This window comes from Mastomys coucha, unplaced genomic scaffold (genome assembly GCF_008632895.1).
Source record: "Mastomys coucha isolate ucsf_1 unplaced genomic scaffold, UCSF_Mcou_1 pScaffold22, whole genome shotgun sequence".
NCBI classification, from domain to species: domain Eukaryota; kingdom Metazoa; phylum Chordata; class Mammalia; order Rodentia; family Muridae; genus Mastomys; species Mastomys coucha.
This window is the reverse complement of record NW_022196905.1, coordinates 81116032-81133114: the sequence shown is the minus strand read 5'-3', so window position 1 is coordinate 81133114 and position 17083 is coordinate 81116032. Positions and strand designations below refer to the sequence as shown.

The 17083-nt window shown below is 43.0% G+C and overlaps 1 protein-coding gene across 4 annotated transcripts in view; it reads right to left on the bottom strand.

Moving 5' to 3' along the window:
* Slc4a4 (solute carrier family 4 member 4) overlaps positions 1-17083 on the bottom strand; it is a 335690-nt gene that overhangs the window by 259898 nt on the left and 58709 nt on the right. For all 4 annotated transcript variants that reach the window (XM_031342972.1, XM_031342970.1, XM_031342973.1 and 1 more), the window contains exon 3: positions 6456-6635. In XM_031342972.1, coding sequence (XP_031198832.1) covers positions 6456-6635 — 180 coding nt within the window. The remainder of the gene's footprint in view (positions 1-6455; positions 6636-17083) is intronic.

Genomic DNA, 17083 nt, shown 5'->3' with positions numbered 1-17083 from the left:
GAACAACCCGACTATTGACTGAATTTGAGGAGAGCCTGGGAAACAGGCACTACCTTCTGGCAGTTTTCCATTCATTTGAGCAGTAGTTGCCTGCTCCACCCCTAGACATACTCAGGCCCTTGGCTGTTTTACCTGCCAGCCAACATCCAAACTGACACCCACTGACAAGTTCAAAGGAGCTGGAGGCAGGTGTGGAGTTGATGGTAAAAGTGAAGGAATATTGAAAATTTGTAGCAGGCAGGGCTGACAAGGCTTAGTGAGCAGTAATTGCTAACTACAGAGAATTTCTCTCCACCCAGTCCAGCCTGAAGTTTTCATCACTATCTTCATGCAGATGACAGGAAATAAGATTGCAGGAGATCTGCAGAATGGCTTCAAACATTTATTGATAAGTCATCAGATGGTTCTTCCAGTATAGCTGTCTGCTGCCAAGTCTGACGACCTGAGTTCAAGCCTTGGGTCCCACAGAGTAGGAGAAAACTGACTTTCAAAAGTTGTCTTCTGGCATCCATACCATAGTGTGCCACAAGTGAATAAATAGTCTTGGCACTCATGCAAGTTAGTGAATGCACACACACACACACACACACAAACACACACACACACACACACACACACACACACACCATTATCCAATGCAGAAGTCATTTGATGTGCAGAACATGGGGATTCAATTCTACCATAATCCCCCACAAATGAAGAAAGCCAAGCACAAGGTTTAACCTAGTTCTGAACTTACTCTAATGATATGAGGCAGGTTTCTAGCTCAAGTTATCTAGATGGAATACATGCCCATAAATGCTCTACCTAGGCGGTCCTTCTAGAAAACTCTACCATACGACTTTCTCCTGAAAACCGAAAGTTTATGTTTTTGATTATTTTTCAATATGAAAAGCTCATGTTCTCATACCTAAAGAGGATGACCAAGGCAGCCTGATTCTTGTGTCTGTACACCTCTGACACAAATGGGGTTACTTCCTCTCACACATTTGACAGATGAACCCATCCTGCAGATCAGTTTGTTTGTGGGGTATAGCAATGGCCTACAGCAAATTAAAGAAATTTTACTTTATAACATCAAAATTAAGGAGCATGCCTAAAACAAAGGAAGGAAGGTAAGAAGGAAGGAAGGAAGGGAGAGACAGAGAAAGATAGATTAGAAAAGAAAAAAATAAGAAATGTATCACACACACAAAAAAAGAGGGGGGCTGGAGAAGGACACAAGAGTGTGCTGGGAACAGGGAAGTCAAGTGGCCAAAACCAAATATTCTTGGCTCTGGTAAAAAGCTACTCTGTTCATTTACCCGGATACCCCAAACAAAAGCAACTGCCCATTTCTCTGTTTCAGTTTCCTGAATTTAGCTGGATCACCAATTGGCATCCATTGTCCCTGGCTCACAGAACAATGTCCACTAGCATAAATCCATCCGTTCTGGTACACTTCCAAAGAGTTAGAAAAGAACGTAAGACTGTCCGTCCACACCCACTGACTGAGCACTGTGTGGCCATCATGGGCAGACCTGCAGATGAGGAGCATGATAGGAGGCAGCCAGGACCGCTGTACTGACACAGACTCTCTCGGGTTCAGAAACAAACCACACAGCATGTCAATTCACTGAGCTTGATGCTTGGTTTGTACCTGTGTCTCCTAACATCTGACAGTGCTTGGCAGACTCTGTAGCCACAAGCTGGCGCTTAGAGGCCTTCCAGGGCACTAACAAAATGTAAAGTGGAGAGACCAAAGCCATTGACTGTGAGGAGCTGAGCTGTGTTTCCAGATCCTAGCAGCCAGGACCATCAGTCCCTTGCATTTTGGGCACGCCTCGGAGGATGGCAGCTGCTAACTTAGGGGGGATGGGGGAAGTGCATGGTGGAGGAGGTAAGAGGATTATTTTTAAGAAAGAGCACAATCTAAGTTTTCTCTCCACCACCCACTCCACACCACCTCCTCATCCCTTGTCTCTCCTCCCGCTTGCTCTTCCACACCACTCCTGTCTCTTTCCAGCCTCGCTCTCCCCATTGCTCAGCATGCCACAATTACACACAAGTTTCTTTCCCTGTATTCCTACCTGGGACACCAGTTCTGATACCACACTGGGAACAGGAAACATATACAGCCTTGGGGGCTGCTGAGCTTGGGGTGGATCTGAAGTTGGCTGGCTTCTGTGATCCTCACAGCTGCAAACATGTAAGGATCAAATGCATACCAACCTTTTAGATGCCCTATCTTGATGTCAGAAGTGATGGAAAAGAGAAAAATCATCTTTATTCTAAGCTAAATGAACCTGTCAACTATGTCATGTTCCCAACATGCCTAAATACTGGGAAGCCTATGGCAGAGTCTCCTTAGAACTGATTTTGAAGATGCAAAGTTTTGGGATTCTTCACAGTGACTTCTAAGCAGAGCTCTCTGACTTCTGTGTGCAATGGTAACCATCTTAAGTATACATGATGAACATATGTGCCCTGTGGATCAATTTCTTCCATCACCTACAGCCAACAGGCAATACTACACATTTGGGAGCTATCTACCACAAAACAAAACCCTTTTGGCAACAGCTGAAATAATTAGGCATTTTCCAAAGTGGAACACTTAAAAGTCAGCGTGAGATTTTACATGGCAGTGGAAGGAGGCAAGCCAGAGAGCGCCAGCCTGCTAAGATAGAATGCAAGAAAATCAGCTGGGTCTTCACTTAGAGTGTGGTAGATGGAACAATGAAAGCAAGGTTTACGGTTTTCCTTCCTTAGTAATTTAAATTTCCCTCTTTGGTCATTTAAATATTCTTTCGTGAACGTGTATGAAGTATCCTTTGGGTCTGACACAGCTCTAGAGAGTCATGGTAAATAAACAAGACACACCACACCCCTGCTTGCAATTGTGGAAATTAAGATCTAATATTCCCCCAAAACAAAATTGTAGGTGAAAAAAGAAAACTTGTTAGCTGGAAGATGTATCCTGAAGGAAACGAAGAGGGGCAGAAGGATCTTAACACTTGGGAAGCAGCATGAGAGGAGGCAAAAAAAAAAAAGGCCTCTCTGAAAAGGCGGCATTCTAAGGATGAAAGATGAAGAAAGGCAAAAGCCCACAGAGATAAGAATGGTGTGGCCATTCCAGGAAACTGGGACTGCACATGCAAAGGCTCTGGATCGAGGGTCATTGACATCAGCATGACTGAAACAGAATGAGTGAAAAGAGGATGCTGTAATGCAGGACTGAACGGATGCCGAGTGTCGACGGGATGCTGCAGGCGGGATGTACAGCACAGATCCTGCTTCAAGGTCAGTGGGAAACCATCAGCACAAGAGTGGTATGGCCTGGCTCGTGCTTCACCACAGCCAACAATGTCTCTGAGTGGAGAAAGACTTCAGAGCAAAGCAAGACGTGACAATGCCCTGGGCCAACCCAGAGCAGCCAAGCTGAGAAGGGGACAGTCAGACCGAGTTCATGCCGATGGAGAGCCGACCAGAGGCGATGCAGAACGGCCCATGTGCAGACAAAAGAGGAGTGAGGCTCGGAGAGACAAAGTTAATGCCGATGGAGAGCTGACCGAAGGCACTGCAGAATGGCCCGTGTGCAGACAAAAGAGAAGTGAGGCACTGCAGAACGGCCCGTGTGCAGACAAAAGAGAAGTGAGGCACTGCAGAATGGCCCGTGTGCAGACAAAAGAGAAGTGAGGCACTGCAGAACGGCCCATGTACAGGCGAAAGAGGAGTGAGACACTGCAGAACGGCCCATGTACAGGCGAAAGAGGAGTGAGGCACTGCAGAACGGCCCGTGTGCAGGCGAAAGAGGAGTGAGGCACTGCAGAACGGCCCATGTACAGGCGAAAGAGGAGTGAGGCTCAGAGACGCCTCTCACGTGACTATTAAATCTGTGAGTTGCTTGGCTTCCTTTCCTCAAAAAGAATACATCTGCCGCATATTCCCAGACAGCACATGCAGACATCTTGTCTTCAGGACACAAACGGTGGGCAGACGTAAGGAAATCAGAAGGCCTACATTCAAGACATAGACACTCTTGAGAGAGAACAATGGACCGTGAGACAGGGATTTCATAGATGCATTTTCTCATAAAAATGTCAGCACGTTGGTGCCTGCCTTTCTGTATTTGGATGCACCCGGGCAGTCTTTTAAGAACTATACCAAGTTATGCAATTGCCAGTCTACCTGCCTCCAAACAGAGCAGCAGAGAAACTGATAACAATTTCTAAGAAAACCTTCACATCGAATTGGATGACTATAGCCAAAACTTTCATTACCACCAGGAGGAAAAGAGTTTTTAAAAAGTCCTCCCACAAAGGCTTGTCTGACACACACAAGGTCCTCAATTCAATCCTCAATCCACAGTATCACATAAAACAGGGCAGGCCTATAATCCCAGCTCCTCACAGGTAGAGACGAGAGAACCAGCAGTCCAGGATCCTCTTTGGCTCAACAGCAAGCAAGTTCAAAGCCAACTTGGGCTGCATGAGAACCTACAATCACTGAACAATTGGTTCATAGTACGTCTACATATCTAGGACCTTGCTTAAGACACAAAGCAGTATACCCAGGAGGAGACTTCTGAGGACCCACCCCTGGAACAAATTATATTGCTATTTTGCATGCTATATTCAAACTGATCCCCAAATGCCCCAGAGAGCAGCAGCATTCCACACACACACTTAACTAGGTTTGAGCTGCCTGTTCCTAATTACCTGAGTGTCACTAGCACCATTTTCATTGCCTTTCCAAAAAAAAAAAAAGTCGCAACATCATTATCACCTCTAAAATGCTTGGCACTTTTGTTTAGGTGAACCCCTCTCCCTTTTCCTCTCCTTCTTCCTCTCCCTCTCCCTTTCCCTCTCCCTCCCTCTCTTCTTCCCCGCCACCTCCACCTCCTTCTCCATCTCTTTAATATACAGTGAAGACATATCTTATATTACTTGAAGAATGAGAGATATCTTCAAAACAGGGAGAAAAGAGAAGGGGAAGGGAGGGAGAGAGTAAGGAGTTGAGAAGGAGAAAGGAGAGAAGAGGAATGGAGGGGAGGGGAAGGAAGGGGCTGAGGAGGGGAGGAGAGGAGGGGATCTCTCACATATGCTCAGCAGAGGCCCTCTTTGATGCAGTCTGGTACCATGCCAAAATAGACAGCAAACAGAGTGAGAAACTACAGTAATCTACTTGAAATGGGAGATTATCTTTTTTTTTCTTCAAGCTGCTAGTCATAACCCTTTTTATATGCCTTTCAAGGAGCTGGCTTAGAACAGATACTATTATTGGGGTGATATATCAAGGCAAATCCTTTTAGAAAACGTTTCCCTAGCATTCCAATGAAAGAAACACAGCTTTAGTTACCTGTCCTCTGCCTCCTCCTCCATCTCACACGTAACTCTACTCCCTTTTCAGTTTAGAAGTCCATTTCCAAATTCCCCAATCCAGTGGCCCATCTGTGCCACTCCTCTTGGAGCAGGGCTTGTCCAGCTTCCTAAGCCACCTGCTTCGTTCCAGTGCTGAGACGAGAAAAGACTCACGTCGCTAACGCTTCACGCCCTCTTTAATTTAAGGCTGTGAATTCACGTTTCAACAGCCCTGAGCTCTTCATTCTAATTTGGCCTGTCATCACCTGCCATGACTGAACTTGATCTTTATCTGTGCCACCCATAATGCATTTTATTGCAGGGTCTGGGCTTCTGCAAGAGATGGAGAGTGTACAAAGCTCTGGCAACACGAAAGCTGTCACTAACTAAGACCTCTTTGGGACTCTTCCACAACCAGCATGTGCTTCTCCTGTACAGATTCATTCCCGTCATAAGGGTCTCCATATATCAGAGTACCCCGACTCAACACATACAGAACAGCATAAACAAACGCCCAAGCCCACAGTCTACTTGCGACTTGAGTCTAACAGTGCCCTTTGACCTCCTCCCATCCATCTTAACATTTTATACAAGGCATGAAATTTATGATGGCCAACCTTTTGAGAACTGAGTCACTCAGCACTCCTCTCTGCCCTGTGCAATGCCTCTCTGATGCTCCATTTTAAATCACTGACCTGGCCTGCAATCCAGTTAAATGTCACTGATGACTCTGATATTTGAAAAACGGCCATACCTACACATGCATACACTCTCAGCTGAGCCTATTGTCTCAGTAGAACCTATTTTTAAGTGGAATCAATCCAATGATCCTCTGACTGTTGATGACTGCAGTGAAATAACATATTGCCTGTGAAGCCGTACCCTAGCTCACTTTGCAGGATGAAGAATTACCATCTGTGCCCGCCCTTGCACTTATCTTTTCCCTACCAACTCAGAATCGTCCACATGCACTCTTAGACCAACTTGGCAGCACAAGAAAAGCATATTCGCAGACATTACCCAATAAACAGACCACCCCAGGGTCCCTGACTCCCTCTACATTGGCCGAGGAGGAGTAAGGTAGAGAGAGAGCGGTGCTGAGCCAAGAATACTCACTGAGCGGCTTGAGGATGCTGCTGCTGGATTCATCCGCATTTTCCACATCTGATTTGTCCGAATAGTTCTCAGAGATTCTTTCCTTTTCCTTCCTTTCCTTGTGCCCGGCCTTTCTCTTATGGCGTCTCCTTCTCCGGTAGCTCTTGGGCACATGGACCCCAATGTAGATTGTGTGGTGACCTAAGGACAACAGACAAGTCAACGATCATTTCAACCCATGATATCCCTATACTTAAAATACACGGGAGCTGCAGGCCAGAGAAGTCATTATTGCTCAGTATTTAACTAACTCAAAGAGTTAGTTGTAAAACAAAAAAAAAAATGAATTTCTTTTCAAATTTCACTCTGCTATAGTATAATTCAATCCACTGGCTGGTATTTGGTTCTGTGAGGGTGTACTCAAATTCTGTCCCCACAGGATTAAGTTTAGACCTTAGGTTTATGAAAGTCAAAGAGTTAGCAAACTGGAAATCAAGAATTCTTGATTCTGGTCACAGATCTGCCATCCTTAATCTATATAGCCTTCACTATACATTTCTTGTTTGCTTTTATTTACTGAGACAGGGACTCATGTAGCCTTGATAAAGAGCAGAGGATGATCTTGAACCTCTGATCCTACTGCCTCCATCTCCCAAGTTCTGGGATTCCAGGCAAGCATCACTATGCTTAGTTTATTCTCTGCATGAACCCAGGGCTTCACATATACCAGGCAAATACCCTACCCAGTGGGCTCCACTGCCGGCCCCTTACCTCTCAGAGCCTTGGCCTCATCCTTCTATACAGCAAGGGGCTTAAGTTAAGTCACCCCTAGAGGTCCATTCTGCTCTAGTTTTTCAAGATCTGTGATGCTATTGACTAGAAAGAGAGGGGAAAGGGCTGCTGGGTTGCAAAAATAAAGATCAAAAGTTCAAAAAGTTATTCTACCGGGGATAAGGTTTTGTACTATAACTATTTTTTTTATCCAATCAGCAGAACAGAGACTTGGAACTGGGGCAAACTGGGAAAAGTAAGACTTTCTCAGGGAGAAGATGTTAGAAATCTGCAAATGTCCGCACTAGGAAGCGCTCAAGCCAATGTCAGCTCCACTGCTACCCTCAAGTCTCTTTTCTTGCTCCCAGAAGTTTCTAAAGCCTGGTTGCTTCGATGATAAATATAAGACCCAGTCCAGCAAAAGCTGCCTTCAGAGAAGGGTGCAGAGAAAAACAGATCTACCTGCTTCCAGGCCTCCTGGGGAAGGCACCTCAAAAGTGACAAGATACCATTTTACAAAATCTGATAAGATGAATGAGAATCCCAAGTTCCACGTCTTTTGTTGTTGTTTTGTTTTCATCGAAAAACCTTCACTTTCTCTTTACCTACAGCATAACTTCTGAATGTGGGAATCATCATTGTGGAAGTAATTTGAACAAACTGCAAATTAGATGAGGTTATCTCCTCTAAGTGTTTCATTTCCCATTTCTAGAATTATCTTTGGATGGTACTTTACAGTTCCAGAGATAATATCACAGACACCTTGTGTACCTCAGCCTCCTGAGTGATAATGTCATGAACTACTTCCCACGGAAGTCACCAGGCACCCCTAAAAACACCATAATTCACAAGATTTTCCTTAAACTGACAGTATAAACGAATAGTGCGATATTTCAAGAAAAAGACTCCAACTAAGGAAGAATGAACTCTCCGGGGTACTGTATCGCGGGAAAAATGAGACTGGGAAGGAAGTTGGAGCCCCTCCACACGAAGTGAGACCCTAGCCGCAGCACTCGAAAACAGCAACTTGTGACTACAAAGTGCAGTGAACAATCTTTCCCACAGGACGTGTGCCAATGAGAAATGTATCGCATCTAACCATTTTCGAGCAAATTGTTCTCATGGGAAAGCTATATTATACTAGGAAGTAGGAAATATCTCAGAAACAATGCGAATTAAGAAACGGTGTCAATTGTTTCCTGTGCACCCCCCTTACTAAGGAAGGCCCTGCAGCTTTATCTCATCTCAGCAGTACAAGTCAGTGGAACCTTACGTAATCATATCACATACACACACACACACACACACACACACACACACACACACACACACACATTCACACATAGTAGGGAGAGTTTCAAAATTCTAAAATGTCACAGTAAATGTTTTCTGCACATTATTAAATAATAGTCAGGGGAAACAGTAATTAATGTATACTAATGCTGATGTGGTGTAATAAGATATACTGTATAAACTCAAGTCTCTGTGGTATACATTTGATCAAGTCATTTAAAAGAGACTATATGAGCCGACAGGATTTAAAGTTTCACATATATATGTGTGTAAATCTGTGTGTGTGTTGTTATGTATATTGTTATGTGTAAAGTATTATTTTCAAACTAATGGAAAAGCTAAAGCAATTCAGATGGTGAGTCTTCAAGCTCTGCAGTGGCATATGTCTTCATTTGAGAACCTAATGGGATGGTCATAACTACAAACATGGTACCATTCTGCTCATTTTGGTGACCTTAGAACTCCAGTGCTGTCCCTAGGGCACATCAAGCTTCCCTGCATCTCTCCAGCTCCTCCTCCCTACAGTTCCCTGCTCCACTCACAGCTGAGGAGGCCTTCAGATTCGATGCTGCACCTCAGAGTCCTGTAGCATCTTTCTGGCTAAGAAGATATGGGGGGCTCCTTCAGTGATATCCCACACTTCAGCCATGTTTATTAGCTTACTAAGGTATAATCTTCAAACTGTAAAATTCACTTCTTGCAATGGTATAATTCAGGATTTTATGTAGAGTTGCACAACCATCACCATCGCCAATGTTAGAACCTTTCTACCAAATCCACGGAGATCTCTCTCTCAGGCTCATTTGCAGCCACTCTCAATTCCCTTTGCCACCCCACACACCTACTCTCAGGCATATATATATATGCCATGAATATATATATTATATATATATATAATATATATAATATATATATATATATTTTATATATATATATATATATATTCATGGTAATGACAACTATGAAGCCACGATTCTCTAGTGCTCAACATTGAAGGTATTCATACAATATGGTAAAATAGAATATTCCCAATGATGAAGATGTTTGCTAAGAAATGTCCAAGGAACAAGTCCCTAAGCACAGCATCCCCTTCCTCCTTCTCCTCCTCCTCTTCTTCCTCCTCTGCCTCCTCCTCCTCCTCCTCTTCTTTCTCTTCCCTCCTCTTTCTCTTCCTCCCCTTCTTCCCCCTCCTTCCTCTCATCTTTTTCTTCCCCTTTCTCTTTCTCCTCTTCCACTTCCTTTTCCTCCTGCATCTTACTGGCATGTAAATCTTCCCCTTTGGCCTTGTGCTTACATAAAGGAAAAGAAATGTGAATCTGGATGATGTGCACCACTGGGGGCTTATTACTTTAAATATGTACACTGTCTCTCCTTCCTTCTCCATTGCCCGTGAAAGGAGGCAAATAGGGCAGCCTTGTGTTGCAGGACCTGGCCTAGATAGACATGCTTTCACACAAGGATGGCCAAATATGTAATTAGCTATATGGCCAAGTAACCAAAACACCAAAAGTAACATGAGCTGAGATGGAAGTGTTCGCACAGACCCAACAAAACTCCTGTCGTCCTGATCAACAGAAATAGCATTCCTGCTGGAAAGAGTCTCTTGTTGGTAAGAATATCACAGGTGGATCTCAGTGTTTACTTTCATTAAAATCTTTACCTGTTTCAGAGATATGTCATGAAGATTAATGTGAGCTCTCAGCAGAGCTACAAATGTTGAGGGTGTAACTATTATTCTGTGTAAAAAGAAAAGAAGGAACAGACAAGCTTTCCAAACCCACAAGAGTTTACAAAACTGTAAGATGCTCAGAAAACGGGAATCATTACTAATTTATTATAAGAAAAATATTAGGCTCAAAAACATTCCTCTGCTGTCGATTTTGTGAAAATTGCTTCTAAGAAGGCTGGGAAAATAAAGAATAAAACTTATTTAAATGTAATTTAATTTTTTAAATTTTAATTTAAAGCTTTAATTCAGAAGGAAGATACAATTGTTGAATACATTAAAAGCAAGCTTATATTTATGCCAGTTCAATCAATAAAGCCAAAGTGTTGGAACCTACACTTGACAGTGTTCATGTAGGCATGTAGTCATAGGGCATCATGTCCTCAATCTGGCAGGAATGTCAGCATCATGTGTTCAAATAAATACCCTTCGTGCCTGTCTCTGACAGATGGTGGGAGTTCCCAACACATTCCAAGTATCTCGGGAATACTTCACAATCCACGCTACAGCCAGGACTTCTGGGAAGACAACATAGCTCTGCTGGCTATCTCTGAATGTCAGAATCATCACTACCGAGTCTTGTTTCTCCCCGTCTTCACCTGTTCCACCCTCATTGCAAACAGGATGCTCTGTGAAGTAGCAACTCAAAGGTCTCCCCATTCCTGAGAAATGGCTAGCCTAACTGGAAACTTCTGATTCTTGCTTCGGGGCAACCAGTCAACCCTTACACTTAGCAACTCCGGAGCCATTTAAGTAAAGATGGCTTTCGCAGACTCTACTTCCTTAGGATGATTCAGAAGTTAGAAGAATCCAACGATAACTCAAGCCAGAAAATAAAAATTCGCCAGCCAAGTGAAAATGTCTATGGATGGCTTGATGGTTAACAACCTATGTAGACAGAATACAACTATTAGCTCCTGCCTGGGAACCATGGTGCACTGTATATGTACAGATGCAGCAACCATGTGCCAAGCAAGAGCTTCGAAGCATGTTTGTTGCTGCTGTGCATTTCTCTGGCACACATGATCCTACTATTAATTTCAGGTCCATAGGAAGAAACCAAAGTTTGGGAAGTCAGGGATGCTGAAACCTATGAGCAAATGCCTTGTGCAGAGCATTCCACAGGAGAAATATTGCTCAGGTATCAATGTAAGCATGAGCTGAGTACCAGCTTTGAGGGAACTTTTAAAAATACACATTTACAATGTTAAGAAGATGGCTGGCTGGGTAAGATGCGGCTATATATGCCTATAACTACCTACTCGGGGCAATAGGGCTGGAAATAGGATTTTGGTGACTGCTGGCAAGCCAGGCTAGCTAAAAACTGGCAAGGTTCAGCGAGAGCCCCTGTTTCAAAGAATATAGTAGGGGGACAGCAAACATCTTCCTCTGGTCACACATGCATGCACATGCACACACACCCACATACACACACACACACCCTCACACACACACACACCACATGCCCAAGTAAAACACACATGTATCCTATAAGTCACATAACTAAGTTTCCTTCCTCATGTTGATGGTAAGAAGGAGAAGAACTGACTACGAGACCATCCCATGTGAGTGCAGCACTTCATAGCATGAATTTGATACACTGCTCTCCCCCTTCCATTTCATAACTATTTGGGGGGATGTTGTTCTGTTTTGTTGTTGTTGTTGTTGTTGTTGTTTGGTTGGTTGGTTTGGTTTTGGTTTGGTGGTTTGTTTTTTGGTTTTTGGTTTTGTTTTTGTTTTTCACTTCATCTTGAGCTGTTTTGGAAGAAGGCAGTATATACAGGTTTTTTATCTTGCGGTTTCAGCACCATGCACCAGCTCACAGATCACCAAAAGACAGATAAAATCTTCCGCAGAGATGTACCTTTTCCTACCTGCAGTCACTCCTCTAGCCTCCCACACACATCTCTAATTAAAGACCGAGGTACGCTCTGGCTGAGGATCTTATTCGCCATTGTTGATATTTCTACCATCAAGCAAATTTCCATTCTCTCCAATTTAAAGCAAAGACTCTTCAACCCAAACACTCCATACCCTTCTCTCAGAACTGATAAGCAGCACTCCCAAAGCGTAAGCCCTGATCTTACATAACCCACTGTGTGTCAAGATGTTTACGACAAATTTGTAGCTGCCACCAAAAGGAAGAGAAGGAAGCAAAAAGGAGATTTACTGTTTTTTAAATCTTTAAAGAAACATGTAGGAGAGAAGACAAAGATCCTGGATGGGTGTTCTATTAAAAAAAAAAAAAAAAGATGTAGCAAGGTCTTTACAAACAAACAAACAGCCTCAGTTGGCAGTATTTCTATAAGAGAGCTAAAAACTGGCAACTCTGTTTCTTATGTTTCTATAAGAGAGTTTATATTTCTATAAAAGAGTTTAGCATCGTGACATCAACTCCAGGTGCTGTGGAGGGAATGTGGCACTTTATATATCAAGAAGCAGACCAGCCTATATACTCCAAAATATTTCATAAATTAATACAAATAAATTGTTGGCTTAGCCTACACAAATCCAAAAGAATGTCCATAGTCAGCTCTAATAATATGTAACAACATTGATAATTTACTAGGGCATAAATACCAGCTCATGAAGAGAAAATCATTTCCCAAAGTCAGATATAATTTTGCAGTTACCAGGGGGTAAGCCAGCCCTTTATGTTTGAAAGAGGGTCTAGACTTCAAATACATGATTTCTTAGGACAAGGGTGATTTCTATTTTTATATTTTGGAAAGGGGTGGTTTTTAACATGGAAAAATAATGCAAATCTTTATTAACAGATAATTATATATCACATATATAAATTATTTATAGATAAGTTTGAAGTACTGGTGAGTAATTTATTTTAATATTAACACTACCAATTACACTTAGAATCAAGCACACAAGCAAATACATTGAAAATAAGTTCATTTGTTTTTCTTAAGAGGGGATGGGTCTGGAGAGATCTCTGAATAAATAAAAACACTTGTGCAAGCTTGAGGACCAAAGTTCAAATCTCAAGAACCAAGGTAAAAGTCAGACAAATAAAGTGAGCATCTACAATTCCAGCACTCCTGTGGGGAGGTAGGAGACTGAGCCAAGAGAATCCCCCAGAAGCTCATAGGCCAGCTAGCTGGCCTAAGTGACAGAAACAGAAGAGACCCTGCCTCAGACAAAAGCAGAAGGCACCACCACACACATATACCTACACACACATATGCGCATGGGCACAAGCTTGTGCACACACACACGCACACACACTCATACACACACACTCATACATGCACACACACTCATACATATACACACACTCACACACTCATACACACACACACTCACACACACACTCACACACACACCCATACACTCACACACACACATACACACACATACTCACACACACACACTCACATACACACACACACTCATACACTCACACACACACATACACACACACACACACTCATACACACACACTCACACACACACACTCATACACACATACACACACACTCACACACACACACACACATACAGAAAAAGGAAGAAATATCTTTCTTGTTCTGAACTGCCTGGGATTCCCAGGAATCTTAAACCCATCTGACAAGGCTAATAAGAAATCTCAACTTGTCATTATTGTGATCACTGAGGACAACATTTTCAATATTCAATGATGATGATAGTGGGGTGTGATTGGTGATGTGATGATGATGATGATGATGATGATGATGATGACGATGATGATAAAAATCTGCACACAAGAACAAATGGCTACAAACGAAATAAAAAAGGAAGCAAGCTAAAGGCTTCTCAGCTGGATGTCAGCCTTTTCATTCAGAAAAATATTGTGCATCTTCCTCTGACTGCCCATGTTAGCAAACAGTTGCAAGTGTCCTTAAATAAAGGTGAGGACAAAGCCACACAGTAACATCCAGTTTCCATGATAATCTCCATCACTAACAGCTGATAGGAGAGGTAAAACTTAATTAGTAAATATTCTTACATGCAACTCTTATGTTTTCAGTTGGCATAAATTATTTTTAAACGTTTATGCTAAAAAGGCAAGGATCCCCTTTAAAAGGTACTTGATCCTTTAGGAGCCTGATCCTAATGAACCATCGAAAGCGAGTTCAGCTCACCCTACAGTGAACTTTAGTTCCTAAGGTGCTTTCAGTCAGAGAGGAGTCTTCAAAGTAGATTTAGTGCTAATCTAGCATACTATTTTCTATCCTTATCCACAAATTAAAAACACCAATGCATTTAGAAATCTAGACATAATTTTCATGACCAATCTTAATGAACAACTGTCTCCCACTCTCTCTTGTACACAAAGATGCTCCAGGAGTGTAGATGGTATTCTCCTTCTCTTTCCAAAGGGAAAAAGAAGCCAAGCTATCTTTTTCCTTCTCCTACCCACCTGGAGCCCTGATAATAGCATGTGAACTCCCTTTGTTCTCAAGAGCGTTCACTCTGAGCAGGGCAGAAGAGGCAACTTAGACCTAGTCCTAACCTGTCCCTTCACTGTCTCTTTAAAACCACTGAACAGAATGTAGTGGGTCAACAGAGGCAACACCTTCCATAACTCTATCCTCCCTCACCCTGCCCAGAAGCAAGTGCCTGGCAACCTTCACCCAGCTCTGGGCACAGCTTCCCCAGTGTTCACACAAGTGAGTGCCAACCCCCGGGAGCCAGGTCTGCCAGGCCTTTCACTTGACTGAGGAGAGTTGAATAGACTCGAAAGGATTCCAGGAAGGCTGGCACTAGCCAGTTAGAACTCCTCCACTCATCCTGACAGCAGGCTGCCCCTGAATTTTAATGTGCAGTATATGTGCAGTTGCATTGAACCTAGCTGGAAGGCACAGAGAACTAACCGCTTTGAGTTTCCCTTGCAGTCACCATGTACACCACTGAGTGGGAAGTAGAACTGGACGACTCAAAACAATAGCTAATCCAACAGTCATTGGTAATTGGATTTGCAACAGCAGCCAGAGTGGCAGCCAGAGAGACACATAAATGCACACATTCATACCCTCATTCCAAATACATTGTCCAGCACTGACCCTGCTATGGTTTCTCTGTCTACAGTGGCTTAACTGTGGATGGGCAATAGGAAGACTAGTATTTGGTTCTAGAGACAGATAATCCACAATAAAGTCAATGCACTCATGGCTAATCACAAATGAAATATCTCAAATTGCTTTACTTGATGCTCTTCCCTACCAATCTGTATGTAGGTGAGGGAGACGCAAGGAATACCATAGGACTATAACAGTCACCAAGAACTAGAGAAAATACCACAAGAGGCACATTAGCCTAAATAAGACCACCTCCCAAGTCTTTATGATTACGGCATTCCACATGCACCAAGAGAAGAAAGCTACTACCTTCGTCTTGGCCATAGATGGACTTTGAGAGCCAAGGTTCACTAGTATTACTTTTACTTAGTGGCTTCATTTCCAGTAAGCCTACTAAAGCCAAAGAGCGAATTTAAGATGTACAGAAACAGGCAGCACCCTAGGTTCCCCAGGCTATAGACGGGCCCCTTCCCTGTTCCCATAACTACGCCATGTGTCTGTCATCAGTCCTCCCATCAAACATTATCTAGGAAACACACTTTTTAAAAAAAAAAAAAAGCGATGATGAACCCATTAAATTAGCAAGTACCTAAGGGAAACGAGCTCAGTCTATCTCGGAATATGCCCTGTCACAAAAGGACAAATTCAGGACCACAACCCTTAGTCTCATAAGCTGCACCAGAATATGAAAATGTTCTGTGTGGGATGTGCATCCTATCAAGAGTCTCACCAAGGGTAAGCCCACCCAGGGTGATGAAGTCTTTCTCTCTTGTTCACCTAAAGCCTTTCTAGTACCTTCACTCTCCCACTTCTTATTCTTCCAGATGCTTCTTCTAGCTCTCATTCAACTCTGTCTACACATCTCTCCCCTCCAGAGACAACGAACACAGCATACCCTCTGGGAATGAGCACTGACCAGAAAAGGCGTTCCCCTGGTTACTCCAGTGACTGCCCAATCCCTTCCACTCCGTCCTGGCTCATCTAGCCATCTAGAAGGTGAGAACATTAAGCTAGATCTTTTGTGAGACCCTTACTAGCTATGTAAATACTATGCAATTCCAAACATTTAAGAGTCAAGGAAAGCTAAACACACAGAAGGGAAAGCTAACAGCTTTGTACCAATGCCTTAGAGCAATGGCATTCCTAATGCTTCAACCCTTTAATGCAGTTCCTCATGCTGTGGTGACTCCAAAACCACAAAATTATTTCATTGCTACTTCATTACTGTAACCTTGCTACTGCTGTGAGTTGTAATGTAAATATCAGATATGCAGGACATCTGCCTGGGACTTTCAAGTTTCTACCTTAAGTAGTGTCATCATTCCCCTGGCTTAGGATAGTCATGTCACTAGGACTTCCAAGTTATTTCTCCATCTCTGTTCCTCCTTCTTGGTTCCATCTTATACAGCCAACTGCTTACGTCACAGTTCTACATGGATGGCTAACAGGTATTGAATAGATTCAAATGGTTGAGTTCCTATCATACCAGTTTTAATGGTCTTACAAAATGACAAATGAGCCCCCAGGTAGCTCATAGCAAAAATTCATGTAGCAGTCACCCATCTATCTATCCATCCATCTGTAAATCCTAGGAATTTAAACCATTCCTCTCCAGCTCTTTTGTCCCCAGTTGGCCAACACACACACACACACACACACACACACACACACACACACACACACAAATTATCTCCCACTTTGATCAGACTCTCCACTTTTATTACTGTCCTCCTGGAGAGTTCTTTCCATCTAGCAGTCAAAAGGAACCTTTCTTGCAAAATGTCACTTGTCACTTCCTTGCTTAA